The sequence below is a fragment of the Puma concolor genome, chromosome A3 (genome assembly GCF_028749965.1).
Source record: "Puma concolor isolate L17-30 chromosome A3, mPumCon1.1.hap2, whole genome shotgun sequence".
In the NCBI taxonomy this organism is placed as follows: domain Eukaryota; kingdom Metazoa; phylum Chordata; class Mammalia; order Carnivora; family Felidae; genus Puma; species Puma concolor.
The window spans coordinates 34,858,899-34,881,818 of record NC_141669.1 but is presented as its reverse complement, the minus strand read 5'-3'; the positions used below and the strand labels follow the sequence as shown (position 1 = coordinate 34,881,818).

Here is a 22,920-nt window from a genome sequence, read left to right as displayed (position 1 = left end):
CACTTTGCTTTCTCCCTCTGGCCCCAGAGCAGAAGTGGGTTCTTGCTGTTGCTCCTGTCTGGATTGTCTTATCATTCCTATGTGGCTTCTTAGCTCTTTATCCCCAGTGTAACCTCTTTTCTCTATTACGTTTCCTCTGACTGATATCACTGGTCATCTGCCTTTTATGTACCCGGGAAGTCCCAGAGGTGAGGAAGGGTCCTGTGACCTGGCTCCGGGTGGAGTCTGCAGAGCTTAGCTCCAGGTAGAACCAAATGTTATGCATACAGGCAACTGTATTCTAAACCTGAGAGCAAACTGAGAAGGCAGTTGGCCTGCTCCCACCGAGTTCAGGTCACTAGCACTCCTTGGACCACCTTGCTAAGGAAGAAGAGGCCCAGCCATGGCAGGTAAAGGGATAGTATGGCTGATGTACACAGAGGCTGGGGTGGGGGTGGGGATGCTCCAGTGACTGCTTTCTGCCCTCATGAGGCCCTCTGATGGGGTGCTCACTTTCATTGTTTGTGCTTTTATGCTTTGGAAGCTAGCAACTAAGGGTACGTGTGTGGGTTGAGAAGCAGTATGAATATGTGTGTGTGTGTGTGTGAGGCTTAGGGGCTAATGTGGATGTGCAGTGTGAATTATACTGGCTTGCAAAGATGAATATGGATTAGGTTCCCATATCTGCAAGGATTATGGGTCTAGCATAGGTGAACCTCAAGCGTGGCTCCCAAGGTCACTTGGTCTCCAAGACCAAGTCTTAAGCGTCATTGGTAAGACATGGGTCCAGAACAGAGTTTTTGAAACTGTTGTTAGCTGGGCCTAAGAAAGAGACACATGGGAGCCGAACCCAAGGCAGGGGTTATGGGGACCTTCACCTTCCTTCCTTTGTTGGGGTCTAGCTTCCTCCAGATGTATTTACCACTACAGGTCCCTCCATTGGGCCTACAGCAGAGGCCTATGGCCAAGTCACTTGCCAGATGGCCGTCAGGGGAGCTGTTAGTCCCTGATGGGCTGGGCTTTTCATTAAAAAAAAAAACCTGACCCTATCTATTTTGGTTCTTCCTTATCAGCAAGTAGGATCTGGGGGAGAAAAAATAGGCAAAGGGAGGGGCGCCTGGGTGGCGCAGTCGGTTGGGCGTCCGACTTCAGCCAGGTCACGATCTCGCGGGCCGTGAGTTCGAGCCCCGCGTCGGGCTCTGGGCTGATGGCTCAGAGCCTGGAGCCTGTTTCGGATTCTGTGTCTCCCTCTCTCTCTGCCCCTCCCCCGTTCATGCTCTGTCTCTCTCTGTCCCAAAAATAATAAATAAACGTTAAAAAAAAAAAACAAAAAAAAAACTTTAAAAAAAAAATAGGCAAAGGGGTAAGAATCAGGAAAACCGGTGTAGTACCTGGACAGAGGAAGAGAGAGAGAGAAGTTACACCATGATGACCTTCAGCTTCTCTCTCCTGCACCTTCATCATGGGAACAGCACAGTCTCAGGCCTGCCCTGATTGCTTTGCTGATTAGCCCGGCCTGGGCCCAGGGGTCAGGAGTCAGGCTAGACCACAGTAGAACCTACTCCACGCAGTCTTTCTCCCCTTCTCCAGGCTGGAGGCCAAGTTCTAACAATGCCACTCCCTCCCCCCACCCCCGCCCCACCTTTTTTTTTTCTCAGCCCGCAGCCTTGTCTTGCTAATCTGTCCATCCTTCTAGGCCCAGGGCCCTGCTCTGTTCACTCTGGCCTCTTCCCTCACTAGAATCAGCCTTTGGTGGGTCCTGGAATCTGCTGACAGACCTTCCTGATGCTGCGTGCCTGCTCAGATTTTGGAACACCCCTCTGGAATTGCCCATTGCTGTGGCCCATCTGCTGGTAGGGACACCCTGTTACCAAATGCTGGAAGATCTGCCATCCCCTCCCCAGCCGCTGACTGGTGCTGAGCGGCCACCTGTTGTCTGTTTCCACACCCTTGCACACTGCATTCTGCCTGTCACTCTGGACGTCTGCCCAGCAGCTGCAGCTGAGGCTGTCCTGCCAGCACCTTCCCCAGCCCGATGGGTGGTCCTGTCCAGTCCTGGCCCTCCCAGTCTGCCTCATGTGCTACATGCACTGAGCCACATCTGGCTGAATATATTGCTGGAGTAGACTGGATGGGCCTGGATACACTGACCCCCGGAAAGATGGGCATTGTCCCTCAGGACCTCTTGGGAGAGGATCAGGTCTGGAACCCAATAGCACAAGACAGTAATGATGATAACCGCTAATGTTTACTGAGGACTTACGAAGTGACAGGCTCAATGATTTACCAACTTTATGAATGCCTCACAACTACCCTGTAAAATAAGTATTATTATATTCCCTTTTCGCAATGAAGAAACCAATGCTACATGATATAGATGATTCCATGTTAAGGTCCCACAGGGCATGATTTATGGAGCTAGGATTATGCACTTCTGCTTTTTGGTCCTGCTTTCTGGGCACGAGGAAGACAGAAGAAGAAGAGAAGGTGTTTTCAGCCTTTAGGTTACTAAGGCCCAAGAAAGCAGAAGGGAGAGGGATAGACTGGACAGGTCTATGCATAGGACAGGATGGACAAATGAGTAGACTCTCCTTCCTTGTCCAGATAACCGTGGCACAAGCTGATGTGGGATCAGGAACTTTCCTTCAAAGGGTAGAGATTGTGGGTAATTGCTTGCCACGTCTTTGGAAGACTTTGGCCCCCAGTGGGAAAAACCCATATTTGCGCTGGCTTCTGCCACCAGTTTCTTGTATTGGGAACACAAGATCCCATGAGTCCTACTGGACTCTGCAAACTGTGGTGGAGATTGGCAACAGGGTTACAGCTGCAAAATGGATCAGGCTTTGTGGGGTCCCCAGGTTAGTCTTGGGGTCCTACCATCATCACAATTGCCCAACGTGTGATTTTCAGATAGTCCAACTCATTCGAAAGGAAATTCTGCCTTTTGGTTTTGCCAAAGAGGGAGATGTTTCAAAGGGGACTCTGTGGTGAGGAGTCCCATTCTGAGGGTGCCGTGAGGGCCAGTGGAGCCCAGGTATGATCTGAGTGACACAGGTGAGCCTCACATGGTGGGGCCACGTGTGCCACTGCCTCCGCTCTGGAACCTGCAGGGTCCTCCATGCCTGGAATAGTCTGGATCTGCTGACTTGGCAAAATGGAGGTGGGGCTTGGTCCACATCTGGAGGGGAGAGGGAAGGAGCCCCCAGTTACTGGGCCGTGGAGGGGCTTGCCAGCTTTGCCCACAGCCCTGGGCTCCCCTTTCTTTCCCCTCAACCACAAGAACAGTGTAATTCTCCTCATGTTAAAAGTAAACATCTGGCAGCATCTGCAGCGCTCAAAATAAACCAAGAACTAATAGGAGGCGTTTGCAACCACAACAGGTCCTGGATAGGGAAGGAAGGGATGGTTCACTATGTAAAAGCCAGAGCTGGCTATTTACGGAGCCTCAACTCATTTGTTTCTTGACCGGTGGTTAATGAGTTGATCAGTCAGTGCACAAGCTCCTAGAAGGTCCTGCCGGTGTAGTTTGTTTGCTGTGGCTCCCAAGGCAGCAAGGACATCACATTAAAACCTCGTGAGGCCAGATGGTCCAGTAAAGGCTGGGAATGGTGGTTTCCTGAAGCGTTAGCTGCCCCTTGCTGCAAGTCCAGGGTCAAATATCCAAGGACCTGTGAATAGTGGGAAAATAGTGGCACAACCCTGTGGGGTCACTGCAGGAAACAGGGCTATTTTGCAGAAACGGAGCTCACCTGGGCCCCTTTATGAGCGGTCAGAAGCAGACGCCAGTGTGGAAGCAGGTAGGACCCCTCCATGGTCAGCTGTGGTGCCAAGAGGAGCTCCCAGGATTGAGAGGGAGGGGGAAGCAGAGGGAGTGGAGACAGAGCAGAAGAGGGGGCTACATCTTGGGTCAACCCTCTGAAGCCGGTAACTGGCGTTGGGGCAGCGGTATTGGAAGAAACAGCGATAAACACACTGACTGCTCGAGTCTGATCGACAAGCTGGAAACAGCCTGGGCCTGGCTGGCACCATCTGACAGCTGTGAGGGGCTCAGGGATGAAATCGGGCATCAAATCCACTCCTCACGGCACACTGAGTGTAAGCGACAGACGGAAAAACAGATTAATATTAAAAATGTCACCAGCTTTCACGGTTGGGCGAGAGAAACACTTCCAACTAGGGACAGATTTGCAAGACTTCATAATCCTGAGGACTAATATCCTTCATCACCCTCATCAAACAGCCAGAAGTGGTGCAGGGCTCACTGAAGAAGAAAGAGTGAGCGGGAGAACATGGGGAAGGTTGGGATGCCTAAATGCTCGGAAATCAGGCAGTTGGCTATAACTTCAGAAATGGGTTTTATGCTGGAGGTGACAAACTGGCTGCCAGCTGGCGGAATCCAGCTTGTAGACATGAACTAGGTGGCCCACAAATGTCTTTATTTTTGAGTTTGAACTAGAGGCCAAAATACACAAATCACGAGAATCTCACACACACACACACACACACACACACACACACACACAAAACTCTGATTCTCTTGAAATACCTATGGGCTCAGGCCTGAGTTCTCCAGATGGCATCAGGCACCACAGGCCTCCTTCCTGCTGGCTTCTACAGTCATTTGTGATTCTAACTCCTGTATTAAGCCATCAAGTACTTTTTCTGGATCAGGGGGTTAGCAGAGCTGACTTTCCAAAAGTCCAAGTTAAATGAAGCTTATATAACAAAATGGGAGAGAGATTTTGGTCTTCCTTTCGGTGACAAGATCGAGCTACTCCTTTAATTGATTGAAACAATCATCTAATCAAAATCATTTTTTATTAAACAACAACATGCAAGAGAAGTTTATTTAAAAAATGCTGTTTAGTTTGTCACCCTTACAAAATTTTTGGCTGTGTGCATTTCTTCCAGTCTTTTCACATGATTTTTTACACAGTTGCATACGTGGGTTAGCATCCCGCTTTTCGCACCGAACACTGTAATGTACATATTTTATCACATTGCTATATAATCCTCATTTTTTGTTATTCTACATAATGTTTCAAGGAACATCTGCATGAATTTGGGTCTTTTTTTTTTTTTTTTTGTATTTTGAAGTATTTGCTCAGAATATATTTTCAGAAGTAGCATGAGTGGGTTATATAATAACTTGCATATTAAAGAGTTAACCTGTAAATTCCTATCCCCAAAGTACCCTGTATAAATCTCTTCATCTCAGCAAATTGTTGGAGAGGCTGTAGGAAAAAAAAAGTCATTTCAGCATATGTGATAGGATTGTGGGTAATTTAAAAAAAAAATTCAGCATGTGAAGTCCATTCCGGGAATAGCACTATCTTGAGACCCAAGTCAAATAGTACTAAATGTACTAAGCAGAGGCCTATGTTTAAAGAAGAAACTCATTTGCTCTTAATAACTGCAAAATTCCGCATAGCTCAATGAGGGAGTCAGAATACTCCACAGAGAGCGCATCAAAGTCTGGTTCAAAAAGATATGGGAGGCCAAGATACAAGACAAACTGTCTTTCCCCATTAAAGCATCTTTGTGCCCTAAGTACAATAGTCATTTCTTAGAACAAGGGCTGCTTTTAAAATTTTTTATTGATGGGAGAAAAAAAATGACTAAACAAGACCAGAGCATTTAAAGGTATTTTATACCCTATAAACAACCTAAAGAGGGGCGTAAACAAGGTGATATGTCATAAAATGAAATGTGATACAGATAATCTTACCACTATCTTCTGTATGGGTTCAGATGACTAACAGTGCCCGAAATCTCCAAGTAATGGAAAGGAAGCACACTGTGTATTTTATTTTCATTTTGCCTACACATCTTTCCCCAAATAAATGAGGGGATTGACGTTATGGGAGGGCAGGACAAAATGAGAGCCTTCTCTAGAGAGGGACCTCCTTGCCGAAGAACCGAAGGGTGCCAGAGGGGCTTCTGGGAAATGGCCCACAAGTTTTGTTTCCACGCCGGGCATGTCGGCAGCACCTCTCAGGGCAGGATTACAGAGCACTTGAGCGAACTCCACCTCCTGTGGAAAGGCAGCCTGACTTTGGTGAGGAGAAGTCGTGCCTCCCTAATCTACTAGAGCTCTTTGAAGGGCCAAATAAGTGTATGGATAAGGAGGGAAACAGTAGACACACTCTATTTACACTTTTAAGGACCTTCTGACAGGCTCCATACCAAAGCCTGTTGAGTCGCCATGGGAATGGGGGGAATGTCTGGTGACAATAGGGAACCGGCTTAGAGATAAGAAATACGGAGTAACGATAAATAGGCCTTTCTTTGGATGGAAACGTGTTGACAGTGAGGCTCCTGGTGGGGAATTGAGGCTCCTGAGGGAGATGAGGTTAACTTGGCTCTTAGTGATTTGAGATGTGACCACCAGCCCTCTGCTTTCACAAGCGACATGTGGAAATTGGCTTCATTGCCCTGTAGTCACAGCTCGTATATTACCGTGGTGAATTTGTGACATCTCTAGTGATGTTTTGGTGACATCTCTAGTGACACTGTGGGCCCTGAAAGGCAGGGGCATGTCTGATATTTCAGTATTCACTATGATGATTAGCACTTAAATATTCTGTGGCTTGAGCAGTTGAGAGAGGAGTGAGTGTGCATTGAAATTGCCGGGCTCGCCAATGATGCTGAGCTCTTCCATGTGGGGAGATGTCAACCAAAAACTGTTAAGCTGCAGGGAGACACGGGACACTCGTGCGTAGTCTGATGTTCACCATGGGCAAGGGTCGGTTGGGTAAAGCATTAAGTGAAAAATAATTCAAATTGCACTGTAACTGTTTTTACTCTAAATGGCACAGAGAGTCCATGTAAATGTGTGTTGAATTATACATCAGTTTAGAGAATAATAGTAAAAATTGTGCTTTTGAGGGTGACAGATTTAAAGCTCTCAGTGACAGCCCAAGAAAGGGTTTTGGATCACTACAATCAGGGCTTCCTAACCTAGTTTTCATCATTGCCCTCTCCCTTGCCAAGTACTCTTATGGATACTTAAAAAAAATTTTTTTTTAATGTTTATTTTTGAGAGAAAGACAAGAAGAGACAGAGCATGAGTGGGGGAGGGGCAGAGAGGGAGAGACAGAGACACAGAATCTAAAGCAGGCGCCAGGCTCTGGCTGTCAGCACAGAGCCCGTTGCGAGGCTCGAACACACGAACCGTGAGATCGTGACCTAAGCTGAAGTCAGATGCTTAACCCACTGAGCCACCCAGGTGCTCCTCTTTATGGATACTTTTATCCTAATTGCACCACCCCCATGGGATTTTAATAGCATAGTGTATACCTGGGAGGGCCACCAGTCACTGGGATATCTGAGATTTTTTTTCATGTTCCAAGAGCCAAGTCTTGTCTCCTTGGGGATGATCACAGCCCTCAGGACAATGCACGCTCTAGAGGACTCCCTGACAATTACAGACCTCACACCAAGGTCCCTCTGGCTTCAGGTGGGTTTGACCGATGGAGAGCATCACAGGAGATGGGGATTTAGAGGGGGCGGGGAGGAGGGTAACAAGAGCGTACCTGGTCTTCTGGCTCCCTCCTTGTGAGGTCACCCTGCCTGGCCATGTCCTTTGGTCACTTGACTCCTTCCAGGTTCTCCTCTGAGGTCTGGTAGCAGATAATACTCCCTTCCCTTGCGTAGAGTTGGTAACACCTCTACTGCTATTAGCCCCAGCTTACAGCCCTATCCCTTAGGGTTCCCCTGTACCCACACATTTGTCAATATATCTTATGTTCAGTGTGTTCTCCATTTCCTGTTGGGACCCTGAATGATAGAGGGGGGAGGTCTTGTCACTACATCTCAGGAGAAACACTCTGGAGCTGAAAGGAGACCAGCAGAGGGTAGGTGAGTGATTGGGGGTGAGGGACTACATAGGATGGGGGGAGAAGGACAAGGGATCACAGTCTTAAAAAAGGAGGCTGAGATGGGTCTTGTTCTGATTTATGGAATGGGGTGGGAGAATGAACTCCTTGCACATGGTCGTTAAGGATCCTCTAGAACTTAAGAGGTAATTTTCAGAAATATCGTGGTCTGTCCCCTTCACATAGATGGGACTTAGATAGCACTTTCTCCACCTGATGGTGCAGTATTGGCCTGGATTCACAAAGAAGTGAACAGGGGAAATAAAAGTCCCTGTGATCGACCACAAAGGGGTCCTTAAAAAAGGTCAGGTTCTTTGGGGACATCCTCACCCTTTGGGGATGAACCAGAGAGGCAGACCTGGTCTCCTTAAGTTGCCTTTTGGGTTTTCTGTCAAAGGCAGTCGTGGGTCTGGAAACCCTTCCCAGTGGAAGTGCAGGTCTGAGTGCATCAATGATCTGGGTTCAGGGGGACGCTGTGCTCCCCCGTGAGACAGAGGGTGGAGGGGAAAGAATACGGGCTTTCGGAGGCTTGCATCCTGGGTCTTCATCTGGGCCACCACCCGTTTCAGAGTTGCCATGGGGATTAAATGAGAAAGCGCATATAAGGCAGCCTGGCCCTCTTCCTAGCGGACTGAATAGTCTCATGCTCTGAGCCTACCAAGTCTTTTGCTGGCTCTGCCCCTTGGAACAGAGAGCAACCAGGCTTTACATGCTTTGGGCTCCAGAAGCCAAAGAGTGAAAGCAAGAAGCCGTTGTCATGGATGGCGGGGCGGGTGGGCACATTATCCTGAGGCCTCCTAATCCCATTTTCTGCTTTCATGTTAATCCTTTTCCTCCTGTCTGCCACACACTCAACTCCCAGGGCACTGACCCGGAGAGCCCGGCTCCACCTCCTCCAGGCGATGGCAGGGTTCCCTGTTGGGGGTGCTGGAGGTGGGGTGTGGGGAGAGTCTGGCTGTGCCTTGGTCCTCCCCTGTCCACCCGGATACTCTTCCAGGCCAGGTCATTGATGAATGCCGAGGGCTCAGCTCGCTCAGAGCAGTGACAGGTCAGTTAGTATTTCCTAAACACTTAACTGCTGACACTGGCTAAGACCCTCACTTGCATAATTTCATTCAGTCCCTAGAACACTCCTGTGAAGCAGATATTATTGATCTGAAATTTGTAGGTGAGGAGATGGGAGGCTCAGGGAGTTGTCACAGCCCAGATCACACAAAGAGCAAAACACAGGACTGGCCAACATTCCTCCAGAGCCTCTCGGGGGACCAGTGGCAACGTGACCCCTCTCATGTTGCTTCCTACTTCCCCAGCCCTGGAAAGGACCCACCTCTGGCTTCCCTACTCTGGGACTGCCACCTGCAGCTTTGGTTGGGTGAATGTATTTCTTCCGCGCACGAGGCCTGGGTATCTTTGGCCGCGCAGCGGAGTGGAAAGAGCATAGACTTTGGGAGAGGGGGTGTGGTTCTGGCTTCCACAGGAAGGGGACAAGATGTACCCAGGAACTGAACGTTTTCCAGGGAGACAGGTGGCTACATGTGAGTGGCCATCTGTGGGGGAGGGATGATTTTGCCTCAGGCTTTTTACTCCCTGTCCTCTTCCTTTCAGGGCACTCTATCACCTCTCCATTCCCAGCTGCAAATGCCCTTTTCTCTGCTCTGCAGGACTGAGCCTGGCCATTTTTGCCCCAGATATCTAGGTTCTGAGGCAAGGCTCGCTCACTGGGGAAGAAGCAATCCACCATCCTCTCAGCCGCCTGTGCCCCACTCTTTCTAAAACAGTTTAATGTGCTCTGGACCTCCAACTGGAACGATAATCGTACCCTGCTGAGGATAGGCCTGCCCCTCTCCCCCAGCCACCTCCAGAAACTTCTAGAGTCTAGAAGGCAGTTCTTGGTTCATCTTCAGCCTGTTCTTTCTCACTGAGCCACACAGTTCCCTGTGGGCCTCTCTGCTGACTGTAATCAAGGTCTTTGCTTCTCTCTGGACTGCACAGAACCTGCAGATTTTCCTGTCCCAGCCCCATGACACCTGCTTGGTCCCAGCTTAGCGACGTGGTTCCTTCTGTCCTCAGAGCTCCATGCACTGGTTGGCAGCTGGAGAATAACAGAGAAAGTGTAAATCTAACACTGGATGGCAGGGGCAGGATAGATGTGTTGTAGCACATGAGTTCCGTTGAGGAAAGGGGTGTGGAGACTGAGGAAAGCTGAGGTCCTTCGTGGAAGGGTAGGGCCTGAGGGCGGCAAGCACGGCTGGGACCTGTCTTGGTTGAGACATGGTGTGAGATACTGTGGTGGCTCTGACCCTCCCTGCAATCACCAAGTCCAGGTAGACAGAGGCAAGATGTGGCCCGTGTGGGTTAGGCATGGTGGTAGTGAGGTGCAACCCTGAGGGTCTGTGCAGCACCCACGGTTAGGATTCTAGAACTAACACGGACTCCTCAATCCCCTAGAACTATACAGGGACGTCTTGTACCTGAGAACTTACAACAATGACATCTGTTGAAGAGAAACTGGGTTCTGAGTTAAAGTTTGGTCATTCTTTTCAAAACCCTCAAAGGTTTGTGGGCTTTGAAAATATTCTAGAAGCAGAACGGTGTGTAGGAGGGAAGGTGCAGGATTTCAAGTTAGAAAATATGTATCTGTGCTGGGCTCCCTGTGGCCTCCGTGTGATCTTGAACACTTAGGTCCTCATTTTTCCTCTGGGCTTCCACACGCTTGAGTCTTCCCCTCCTAGACCCTCCAGCCTAAAACCCAGGAAGAGGGGGCTAGTCTTTCCATAGACCTTCCTTTCTTCCCACTTTCCATATATTTCATGCTTGGGGAAAGGCTCTGAAAAAAAAATTGCCCATTAGCTTGTGGTGGGCGGTGGTGAGGATGATGAGGCCAAACCTTGTATGGGGCAAAGGTGACCTGACGGCAGGTTGCTTGGGAGTCCCCTGACATGGCTGACATCACGCCATTAGGACATCAGTCCTCTGGGTAAAAGCTTTGCATGGAAGAAGCCGGTGTGTATTAAAGCGTGAACCTCCCTGTAGGAAGAAGTCCCTCATGTCTTTTGTCCGGACATGGATATGGAGGGCCAAGGAGGGAGGTGGGCACCATGGGAGAGGGACCTGAAAACACGTTTTGCCAACTGCAGTGTTTGCCACAAAGATTTCACTCCTCCAGAGGTCATCCCCCATGACCTCCTGCCCCCATTTCCCCCAAACACCAAAGACGTTAAGTGAGAATGAGTAAGTCAGCCCAAGAAACTGTGGCTTGGGAAGAATCCTTGCCAGGGAACGTGATTTATTAATTGACTGATTTTTTTCCTTTTTCTTTCTTTCTTTTTTTTTCTTTTTTTTACAAAAATAAACATTTTAACGAACAAGAAATACAAAAGCTTCTGGATATACAAACTCCAGGAGGGGGGAGAGGCTGGTTTTGGCTGCTTGGCGGCTTTCACTGAAAGCAAATGAGGCAGAAAGGCCCCGGCCCCACCCCCACCCCAGGTCCTGGCTCAAACCGCAACCTGCTCCTTGACCCCGTGTCTTGGCTCATACCATGTGTGTGCTCCTCTGTCCCCGCCCCTGCGCTGGCCTGCGGGTGCCCCCGGTAGAGTGGCCGGAGGCGGCCTCCCCAGGTACGGAGTTTCCCACATCCCAGAGCATCGCCATCCGGAGCTCGGCTGAGAGAACACCCCGTGACCGATTGTCCCCACGCAGCCCCTGCCAGATTGCGGCGGGCAGCAGCAGCAGCAGCAGCAGCAGCAGCAGCAGCAGCAGCAGCAGGGGCTCTGGCTACATTCTCACACCATGAACACAGTGATGGGGCTGCCCACAGAACTGTCCCAGCGAGGGGCAGAGGCCCCCACGGGGACACCAGCCTGAGCCTCGCTGGCAGCTCAGAGGGTTGCAGAGCCGGTCAGCCCCCCGTGATTCCTGGCCTGGGGCCAGCAGTCCCATACCTAGACCGGTAAACTCACATTTTAACATTTGGCATTATTGCACGTTGTCCTGGTCGCCTCACTGGGGGGTGTCAGCCTCGTCTGCAGGGCTTTGCAGGTGACATATGAAAGTCACTCCCTCCCTCCACAGGCGAGCCCAGCTGGCGGGGCTGCTCTGCCGCCAGCTGGGCCCTCAGGTCAGCGAGGCCCTCACATATGTGGTCTTGTTGGGATCGGGGACCACGTGGCTCCATCCTGTCTTGAAAAATACCAGCTGCCGACCTGGGGGCAGAGGTGAGACGTAACAGGACTGTTTCTCTCCCTGGAGGCGAGGCCAGTCTCCCTAATGTGACTGCCCAGAGGACACATATACTTGTCCCTCATCATCTCGGCCTTCTCGTCTTCTCATCAAACCTGGCTTCTGATGGGGGACCGCTACCTGTCAGTTCCTTCCAGGGAGCTCCAGTCACCTCCCTCCGGGTGTCCTTTCCCACTGGCTCACCTGTCCAGGTGGTCTGGTTGGTGACCACAAAGGCCTGGCACTGGGCATGGCTCTCACAGACGTCCACGGCCTCAGCCACGTTGAACACTGAAAGGAGGCAGCTTCCGTGGTGGTAGGAGGGCCAGCAGCGGTAGTCTTCCTGGGGGATGGTGCTGCCTGGGAGGCCCTGGTACTCTGTGGGTTGGGGACAGAGCTCAGATGAGAACTCTGTGTCTCTAGGCATGAGGGCACTGGGGCCGCTTTATGAACAGGGCTAAGACTCATTTCCTAACGGAAAGCTGAAAGCTGAAATCTAGCCCTAGCGTGGAGATGATGAAGGCAGCTACCACTGGGGGACTGGGCTGACCACCCAGTAAAGGCAAAGGTGAGATTCAGTTTCTGGGAGACACACAACTCCCAAATCTAAGAGTGAGCAGTGGGTTCAGACAGCACATGATGGCGGGCACACCGTGGGATAAACACACACAGAGCTGGAGATCAGGACATTTTAGACATTTAGAGCCGAGCTTCTCAAACTTCAGTGTGCCTGTGAATCTCCAGTGAATCTGGTTAAAGTGCAGATCCTGACTGAGAAGGTCTGGAGCGAGGCTTAGGATTGGGCACTTCTAACCAGCTTCTGGTGCTGCTGGTCTGCAGACCGCACTTTGGAGTAGTGAGAGTTTATTTTTTATTTTTTATTTAAAAAAAAAATTTTTTTTTTCAACGTTTATTTATTTTTGGGACAGAGAGAGACAGAGCATGAACGGGGGAGGGGCAGAGAGAGAGGGAGACACAGAATCAGAAACAGGCTCCAGGCTCTGAGCCATCAGCCCAGAGCCCGACGCAGGGCTCAAACTCCCGGACCGTGAGATCGTGACCTGGCTGAAGTCGGACGCTTAACCGACTGCGCCACCCAGGCGCCCCGGAGTAGTGAGAGTTTAGAGCACCCCTTGGTCCTACTTCCTCCTGGCTTTGGGCAGAGAGGTTAGGCAAGCTCCTGAGGGAGGGGACAGTTAGAGGTTTCTGAGCTTAAGGGGAGGTTTCTGAGCTTAAGGGGAATGCAAATGAACGTGGAACACAACAATGACAACTTCAGTGTCTGGGAGGGGGCTGGAGGAAAAAATCTTCCCATTAGCGGAAAGAGCCCCCAAATGCTCTGAGAGCTCCTCAATCAGGAAGCTGCTTAGTTGCAGGCCGCCCGTTCACCTGAGTCCTTTCTGCTGCTAGGGGAGCCTCAGCTCTGCACTGATAATGCAGAGGCCCTGGGCCTCTGGCCACCCCGCCCTCCTGCCTCCTTCTCCCAGGGACTAGACCAAAGTCCAGGGCTGGCTGTGATTTATAGCCCCATAAACGGCGTCCTCAGGGACAGAGCCAGCCATTGTTCACCTCGTTAAACTTTATTTACAGGGCTAACGAGGGCTCCCCCACCCCTAAGACTGGCCAGAGCTCCTTGAATACAGAGGCTGCCCACTCCTGGCCCCCCTGCCAACCATGATAAACCCCAGGGCCTCAGCGGAGGGACTATAGCAGTGGCTAGAATTCTCCGCCCAGAATTCTTGGGCTTCTTGACTCGTTTTGCTAAGGAGCCCCAACCACCTCCAGCCACCTTTCTCACCCCCAGAAGGGTAGAGGAAGGAAAGAGAAGCAAACATATATTGTATTCCAGCTGTGTTATAGGAACCAGGTTAATTGCTTGCACACACTTCCCCTGGCATTTATTCCCCAGAAGTAGTTTGTGAGGCACGTAATAAACCCAATTCACAAATGAGCAAAGTGGGCTCGAGGTGTAGGTAATCTGCTCAAAGTCACACAGTCAGTACATAGTGGGGTCTGGAACCACCCGGAGAAGGGGTATCAGGGCCCACCTCCCCAGGTCAAGGCAGAATGACCACTCAGCCAGAGAGGACACCTCCAAGTAAAGGCTGAACAGTCAGTGGTCTCCCCAAGTGTGCCTTAGAAGGATGAGCCGCTTAGCCCAGTGAGGGCGACCACTCACCCTCCCACCTGTTCCCCACCTCCCCAGCCCCTGGAGCCCTGTTGGAGCCACTCACCCGCTCTGCTGCCTGCCGTGGCATTCTGCAGGTACTGCCCGCTCTGGTACAGGTGTAGCACTTTCTCCAGCTGGGCCAGAGTCTCGTCTACTCCCCAGGTGAGCTCTCCTGCAGAGTGCAGTGTGGCTATGAGAGGGTATATGGGCTTCCACTCCTCCCTGAGGTGGCAACCAGCTGCCTTTCCCTCTCTCCCTCTGAAGCCTGGGCCCACATGACCAGCGTACTGGTAAGGGGGTTTGATACAGAATGCCACTTTGGGAAATGATGGTTTCTGGACTATGTGCTGTCCTGGGTCATTCTTGTCTCCATGCCTGCTGGGGGAGGGGCAGGGTGATGGGACGCGGAAGGGCCCTGGAGAGCTCACCTGTGGCATTGACAATGCTGTCCAGCAGAGGTCGTAGTGAGGGTGGGGCACTGTGGGGCAGGAGGTATGTGAAGAAAAACCTGGGACGGAGAGAAACAAGGGGCTCAGTGGTCCAGCCTTGGAGGACGCATCTTTCCTCTGCCCCAACTTGGGACAGAACTCTAATCAGGCCGGGGAGCCTGATCCCTCAGGCCTAGGCATAACCCCAGAGTGTACCAAGGAATCTGCTTGGACTCAGGGTAGGGATCTGGGCATATGCTAAGGCCAAAATTTGACTTTACATGAAACTGAAAGCTGAGGTCTGTTTCCATCATCCATCCCCAGGACTTCCCCACCACCCAGTCCCATCTTACCCCATGAGCTGATCGCTGTCAGAGCAGCCCCATAGCTGGGGCCCAGTGAGGAGCTTCCAGAGGTGAAGGACCAGGGGAGAAAGGGGGAACACAGATCCCACCAGCCCTAGACTCCACTGTGACACTATTTTAAGACACTATTTTAAGAAGTCTCCAGCTGCCACCCCCCACCCAGATTCTCCTTGGAGCTATTTTTAGCATCATCATCAGGAGCCTGAATGTTCCCTTCTTGAGTGGGTGGAAGACTTTCCCCGCTGCTGCTGCTCTGTTGGTCAAGGCCGAGCCTCCCTGCCCTGGCTGGCCTCCTGGAGCCCACGCTGGCTCTCCCCTCACCACGCCCTGCGGGGCCTACTCTCCCTCCCTGGCCTTCCTGAGTGGGAAGTGGAGGTCACCTGTAGGCATTGTAGAGGTTGCGCTTCTCATTCATGCCCTCGCACCAGCCCTGGGCTGAGCAGGGCAGGGTGAAGTTCCTGGCTGGAAACTCCAGTATGCAGTCTGTGCTGCTTGTACATGGTGTCTCCTCCACGCGTGCGTCATCCAGATCCGTTACCTTCAGCTCCCCATCCACCAGCACAAACTGTCGGGGGCGGAAGTCCAGCAGAGTGACGGAGCCCAGCGGGGAGTGGGCCAGGTGGTGGAGGAGGCGGCCCAGGCTCAGGCAGATCTGAGGGGTAGACACAAGGCTGCTCACCGTGTCTCTCCTGGGAAAGCGCCTGGGGGGCTCCAGGGCTCACCCCTTTGGGGTTCTGGACTTAGCTTGGGGTGGAGGGGTTGGCTTTTCTCTTAAAGGCCCCAGTGCTTACTAAGGGCTGAGGGTCAGGGCCCTAACAGAGCAAGCCAGTGATTTTTCTATTAATCCAGGCTGGCCTGACCCTGGCCATGGGCGGCACATAAGCTTGTGGGTAACGGATCTCCTCCCTGAAGCTGCATCTTGAATGTGGTTTTAGTTCAGTGTGTGAAAACAGAGGGAGGGTCAAGCTGACCTTAAGGTCTTTTCTAGTCCTTTGCAGCCAGGCTGTGTGTGTGTGTGTGTGTGTGTGTGTGTGTGTGTGTGTGTGTGTGTAAGGGGGCAGGAATACAAAAACGTCAGGATCCTCTAGGTCTTGCTTCTTTTTTTAACCCTTTGGCTGATGGCCGAGTCAGCTTTGCTCCAACTTTCCCTCCTTTTAGATGGAGGAGGAGTCAAGCTGCTCTGGAGGGCTGGCCTTCTAAGGGAAAACCATCCCAGTGAGGAACCCAGGGCCCGGCCCTCCTCCCTGCTTACTCGGAAACGGTCCTCCCAGGAAGTCTGCAGCAGCTGGATCATCTCCACAGGGGCACCCAGCTCCGTGATGGTAGTCAGGGTGTCTGGGATGTCCTCGCTGTCCTGGTAGCAGTAGCCATAGAGCTAGGGGAGGTCCAGGGCAGGTCATTAGGTCACAGGGTCGGGGTGGGGACAGAGAAGGGCTGGGCTGTCAGATGCCCCCTCCCTGTGCACTACCGACCCCCTACCCCCATCCCTAGGCTGTTGTTGCAGCTCAGGCCAGAAGAGACCAGCATCGACAGCATTGCCTGAGAAGCCTGCCCTCTGTCCCTGCAGCCAGAGTTCCTGCTGATTACATCAGCCTCTTACCTCCCGCCTCCCAGGTAAATGGGCAGGTCTGGACACCATGTGTCAACCATGTGCCAGGCACTGTGCTAAATGTTTTACATGTGTAACTCGATTCTTATAATAACTTTACACAGACATAGTAGGTACTATTATTAGTCTCCAATTTACAGGTGAGGAAACCAACTCAGAGAGGTTAAGTTCCTTGCATAACATCACACAGCTGATAAATGCAGGAGCTAGGATTCAAATTTACGTCACTCGAATTCTAAGAATATCATCCGTTAATCAACAAGCCAGCAAATTGGTATTATACCTCTGCCTCTGCTCCAATCCTTCTCTATTCTTTATCATTTCTACTTGGGGGCAGCTTCATTCTTTTTTCAGCTCTGGTCTTGTGGGAGGTAAAACAAGCTCCCTCGGGATTGGGAACAAGCAGTAGGTAAGAACAAAGTGTCCAAGGGGCACATCCTTGGCGTGTTTTTCATATGCTGGTGGTGAGGGGGAGGCGGTGGTCACACCCACCAATGGGAAGAGTAGTAAGGGAAGGTTTCTGGGGAAGATCAGTTCTTTGGGGGCATGCTCACAAGGGCCTGCCCACTCCGTAGGGCCTGAGGCTGGGCTTGGTACAGCTCAGCTCAGGGACTTGTGGGAAGCACAGCCACTTTGTCATTAACACCTAAGGCAGCATCCACAGAGAGCCCTGCTTCCTTCAGCCTCTGCCACCACACTGCACATCAGTTAGGGGTCAGCTGCTGCTCAAAACAACCAGCACCCTGTGGGGTAGGAACACAAAGGCCGAGTTGTCCAGGCCGCAGCAGGCAGAGGGGAGAGCTGCACAATGTGGGGATTGAGGGGGGAGTGCGGCACAGGGGGATCCAAGCACGGGCTAGATGTCCCTACATACCATACCATCACCCTTCTTACCATCATTCACACCCCGCCCAGATCTACTCCAGGCCCTCACATGCCCCCTTCGGTCCCAGGAGTGCCCTTTCAGCACCCCCTTCCTGAAGCCAGCGGCCCCAGTCCTGCTGGCATGAGAGAGAAAGCACGACTCAGTGTCCGCCATTAGCTCACCAGGGTGGTGAACTGGGGGATCAGGGGACAGTCCCAGGCACCCTCTTCTTCCCTCTCTGTCTGCTCCCCCACCTCGCACCAGCCCAGGGAGGCCCCAGATCCTGGTGGGGCCGGGTGGGGGGAGGAAGGTAAGGGGAGCAGCCCTGGGGCCTGGTTCTCATTTTCTTGCCCAGAGTCTGAGCCTTTGTGGGAAACTTCTGAAGGGTATTAAACACCCGGAGGTCGTTAAATGCGCTGTTAACGAGGTATTAATCAACACCCCTCAGGAAAAAATAAAAAGACACCATTAACCCCCCCAGGAAGCATGAGGCTGAGCATTTCAGGCACATCTTTTGTTCGTTTGGGAGAAGAAATATACCCTAGCAGGGCCAGATTCTGGGCCCAAGAACGCCTGGGGCCCCATCTGAGGCCTGAGCTCCTGGGACTACGGGAGTTTGGGGGGAGGGAAGACCCTTGCGCCCTTTGACCCTGGGCTATAGAGGCATCTATCACGTGAGGAGTGTGTGTGTGTGTGTGTGTGTGTGTGTGTGTGTGTGTGTGTGTGTGTGTGAAGGGTGACGGAAGAAAGAGAGAGCTCACCCAGGCAGTCCCCAGAGACCAGAGAGAGTGCTGGGAGGTGCACGTGGGACATGTTACCTGGCCATTTTCTATTAGAACCCACAGAACCAACTTTGGGGTTGCCAGAGAGGGGGAAGGGGCTTCGGGTGGCCTGGGGGAGCCGGAATTGTCAGAAACATTCTTTGGCTCCTCCCCAGGGCATCTATCAAACGATTTTGAAATTTTAAATGATTAAGAGGTATTAAAACATTATTTCTAGTTCCCTGCGCACCCTCACTGAAGCCTCCTGAGCACGAAGACCCCACAGCAGGCTTCCCTGGCATCAGAGGTAACATGCTGCTGAGGAAGCCAGAAGGAGCCTGGCTGGGGGTCGGGGGGATCAATGGAAATCACTCCCAAAGCAGTTCCTAAACTCACACCAAAGAAGCCTTTCCTTGCTGGAATGGCAGCTTTTTACCTTTCCCCAGATGGAAAGGATTGGGACCCTTCCCACCATATAACCCTTATGCCCCAGGGTGACTAACACCAGTCTCTGACCCTGGAAAAGTCACACAGCCAACCTCAGACAGCCCAGTCTTGGTCTAGTGAGGGGATGGGTGAAAACTATTCGGCTGTTTCATATAATTTCATTTTGACGCCTTCGGAATTGGGCAGGGGGCCTGACATTAAAGCTGAGGAGCACTCTGTGATGTGTGGGGGCAGTTGGCTAGATGCTGGTCAGGAAGCTTGGCTGGGGTTAGTGAGGGAGGGAGAAATTCCATAAGAGACAGGGAAGCGCAGTAAACCTCAAACCTGTCCTAAGGGAGGGGCGTCTTGAGTCAATTAACTAACACTTAATGTCCTGCTTCTCCACTGCTTCAGAATCAGACCGACACCCCAGGGTTGCCAAAAAGTTCCCAAGAGCCCCTGGGAAGCGAAGAGAACAAGATCCTCCCAGTTAGAACGGCCACGTAACCAGCCGCTTGCTCCCCGGAGCTCCAGGCACAGTGTCAGCTGTGCAACCAGGCATAACTACCCACAACTGTTGGCTCTGCCTGACCTCCTGCAGCCGGTTCAGGGCCTAGGACCTGGTCACAAGTGTCTGACCAGAGTTCGGGTAGCCTGGGGAGACCTGGAGCCAGCGGGAATATAAATAGCTCTCTGGCCTCTCTCTCTCATTCTGGAATACCCACCCAGGCCTGGGGTCCATCTCCCTCCTCGCCAAAGGAGGGAAGGACTCCTGGATTTCTGGTCAGTTCTGCTGGGTGCAGAAAGGTTAATCTGAGTGGGCTAGGAGGTGGAAGGTGTGGGCAAGGTTCCTCTGCTGGGGAGTCTGCACACACCCTCTGTTCCGCGGGCCAAGACCAGTCAGGGATTCCCCTCTCAGTCTGCTCAGACATGTGCAAAGGGAACAGTTTGTCTAATCCTAGGGCCGACTCAAGGACATAGAGCTGGGGGAGAGGAGGAAGTGGGTGCGTTAGGGCAGTGCTGGGGCTGTGAGAGGTTCATGCTCTTAGTCTCGGCTGGAGGGGACAAGGGGTGGGGGTGTCTCATCTTTCCCCTCTGTCCCCCAGGGAACAGGAGGGACAGAGTCCCATTTAGCAGGAACCTGGGCATCTGGCTTTTTCAGTCTTCCAGCTACTGACCACATCTACTCTGATAATGTGACCCTGAGACCCTCAGGCCTGTAGTCTGTCCCCTGAGCACTGAGCTAAGACCCTAAGGCTTCCTCAAGGATTTAAGGGCTGACTTTAAGGCCTGGAGAATGGCAGGGTCACTTCTGGGAAGGGCTCTGCATTTTCTGGCCTACTACCCAATTCCCTCCAGTCCTTCTAGTGGCTTCTGGGTGGGGTAAGGGGTGGGGATAGTCTCTGGGAATCAAGCCTGACACAGGGTCTCTTTCTAGCCATTCCCAAACCCATTGCCGTCCCGTCCCATTTTCAAAGTCAGACAAGTCACTGGAAGTTGAGAGAAGAGGGGTTCAGATTCCATCAGGAAAGGGGGCCCTATCATTGCAGTTGGAATCCTGACTCAGGGATGACCTCTGCTCTGTGTCTTGGCTTTTGCAGTCATTTCCCTGGCACTCAACGCCCTAGCTCCAGCCCGAAGCAGGGTCCTAAGTCCTAACAGACCGGCACCCCTACCTCTAGTTTTGGGACCCTCTGTCCTGGCCTCTGTCTTCAAAGGATATGGTGTGGAAGCTGAGAGACCCAGGAGTCCCTCCTTAAAGAGACACCCACTCAGGAGTGAGAGGCAGGGTAGTGTGGTGGGAAGCAGCCACGGGGGGGGGGGGGGGGGTTGTGCCCCCAGCTTAACGTGGACACAGTCACTGGGGCTCCGTTTCTTTACCTAGAAGACCAAGGGTTCTCTTGCAGCCAGAGTGACCGGGCTTGGGCACGTCCAGCCAGCACCCTCACCCCCTGACCACCCCCCCCCCCCGCGTCGTACCTGCAGCACGTTGGGGTGCCGCAGCCGCTCCAGCAGCACCATCTCCTTGAGCAGCTTGTGGGCCGCCAGCCGATAGCAGCCCCTCCGTGCCCCGAACTCGCGCACGCAGCTGCCCAGATCGTGGCCGCTGAAGTCCACCGCCTTGAGCGCCACCGCGGCGCCGCCGGGCAGGCGGACCCGGTACACGGCCTTGGTGTAGCCTGAGCCCACGTACTGTGCGCCGGACACGTTGCGGAGCGCGGCGCAGCCCAGGCGCGGGCCCGAGCCGGAGGAGCCCGGGCCGGGAGCCGGGGGCCAGCCCGGGGCGCCGTCGGGCAGGGGCCGGGCCCGCGGGGGCCGGGGACGCTGCAGGCCCGGCCCGCCCGGAGCCAGGTCCATCAGGCGCCGCCGCTCCGGCCGGCCGGCCCCGGGCCCCGGGCCCCCGCGGGAATAGCGCTGCACCTCCTCGTAGCGCGCTCGGATCTGCCGGGCCAGTTCCCCGCGGCCCCCGCGACGGCCCGGGCCCGGGGCTGGCGACGGCCCGGGGGACTGGCCTGGCCGCGGAGGCTCCGACCCCGGTGCGAAGAGCACGTTGAGGACGGAGCCCAGCAGGAAGGAGGCGCAGAAACCCGCGGCCACCGCCGCCCGCCGGCGCCGCATCGCTCCCCTCCCCCCCGGCCGGCCGGCCCCGCGCGGCTCCCCGGCCCCGGCCCCGGGAGGCTCAGGCTCCGAGGCGGCTCCGCTCTGCGTCCCGCCGGCCCCCTGCCCAGTCCGCGCGCATGGCCCCGGCGGCCCCGACCCCGGCCCCTCGCGGGCCGCACATCGGCCTGACACTTGCCTCCCTCCCGCCCTGCCCCCGCCGCTTATAAGGCCCGGAGCCGCCCCCGCCCCCGCCCCCTCCGCCTCCGCCTCCCAGCTCCCGGCCCGAGCCCGTCCTCGGCGCCGCCCCCTCCGGCCGCCCGGCCCGGCCTTCCCCGCTGACTGACAGCGGGACCTCCTCCCGCGGCCGTCCGGGCCTGGGAAGCGGCGCGGAGGCGGCTCCGGCCCTGCCCAGCCCGCGGGCCCCCGAGCTCGGGCCGCGAGAGGGGGAGGGGGCAGCGGCGGCCCCGCGACGCGCGGGAGCTCCGGGCCCCGCGCAAGGGCGGATAACGGGGCCGGGCTGCCGGATAACGGGACCGGGAGGCGGATAACGGAGCTGGCCGGGCGGGGTGGGGGAGAAGATAAAGGGGTGAAGCCGGAGGGTAATGGGCTGGGCGGGGTGGGGGGGGCGGGTGGCGAGCAGCTGGCTCTGGGGTGGTGGGGGTCCGCGTGGTTTCAGAGCTCCCTCCCGGGACCCAGGGCCTCCCGCGGGTGGGGCTGGGGATGGCGGCTCCTCGCCTAATCTCGGATCTCTGGGAGAAGGGGGTGGGGGTGTGGAGAGGTGGACGCAGAGAGGCTGGCACCTGCGAGTCTGCGTGGGACGGGAACTCTGGGATCAGAGGAACAATCATGAGGTGTTCGAAGATGCCCTACTGAACCTCCACCCCTCAGTCTGGTTTCTCATTTTCCTCGTCCCTGCAGCCCCCAATCGAACCCCTCTCCCCGGGATCCCCGCAGTCAGACACGGTCATCAGCGGATCCAGAACCATATGCATGCTAGTAGCTTGTGCAAAGAATGCGTTTGTACCCACGGACGTGCGTGGTCCAGGCTGTGTGTGGACTGTGTGCACTGGTGTCTCTGAAGGGGCCACTGTGTCCGGGGAAAGGAAAGGAGTGTGTGCTCTGTGTGTAGGTTGGTGCTGACTCTGCCAGAACTTCTGGTCCCTCCTCCTCCCTCCCTGATTGCATCATTAGTGCTAATTGAGGGGCTTTCACACGCCAGTGCATTAGCTGTTTGGAGTGAGCTCCCCCCTCCTGGGAGAGATAAGCCGCTGCCCCTCCCCATCCCAGCCCTCCACATCCCCACAGCCCTGGAACTGTCCACCCAGAACCTCTCACCTTCCTGGGCACCTTCCTGCCTCCCTCTGGTTCTGGATTGGTTAATCTCTTTCTTCCCTGGCAGTGTCAGAAATTGGCTGGAGACGAGTCAGGGAGGTGTCAGAAGGACACCTCTCTGAGGGGGTGTCCAGGAGGGGAGATTTTCCTGCAGGGGGGCTGAAGAGGTCTGACATTCCTACAGAATGCAGTCACTGTGATGAGAGAGGGACAGAAATCTCTGCCTGATTCTTTTGGACTTGGAAGGGCAGAGGAGAGGACTGAGTCTTTGATCTCCAGCCTGTGA

At 53.9% G+C, this 22,920-nt stretch overlaps 1 protein-coding gene across 2 annotated transcripts; it reads right to left on the bottom strand.

Moving 5' to 3' along the window:
- Positions 1–4,727: 4,727 nt before the first annotated feature.
- PKDCC (protein kinase domain containing, cytoplasmic) lies at positions 4,728–21,499 on the bottom strand. 2 transcript variants are annotated; one of them, XM_086700461.1, is made up of 7 exons: positions 20,682–21,499; positions 16,293–16,415; positions 15,421–15,692; positions 14,676–14,755; positions 14,312–14,419; positions 12,282–12,455; positions 4,728–5,213 (listed from the first exon to the last, which is right to left on the bottom strand). In XM_086700461.1, the coding sequence occupies exons 1-7, from the start codon at positions 21,318–21,320 to the stop codon at positions 5,194–5,196; spliced, it is 1,416 nt and encodes a 471-aa protein (XP_086556587.1). In that variant the 5' UTR covers positions 21,321–21,499; the 3' UTR covers positions 4,728–5,193. The 2 variants fall into 2 exon arrangements, with proteins under 2 accessions (XP_086556587.1, XP_086556586.1); XM_086700460.1 differs by lacking the exon at positions 4,728–5,213 and adding an exon at positions 11,113–12,061 and having other exon boundaries at positions 20,682–21,498.
- Between the last annotated feature and the right edge of the window lie 1,421 nt (positions 21,500–22,920).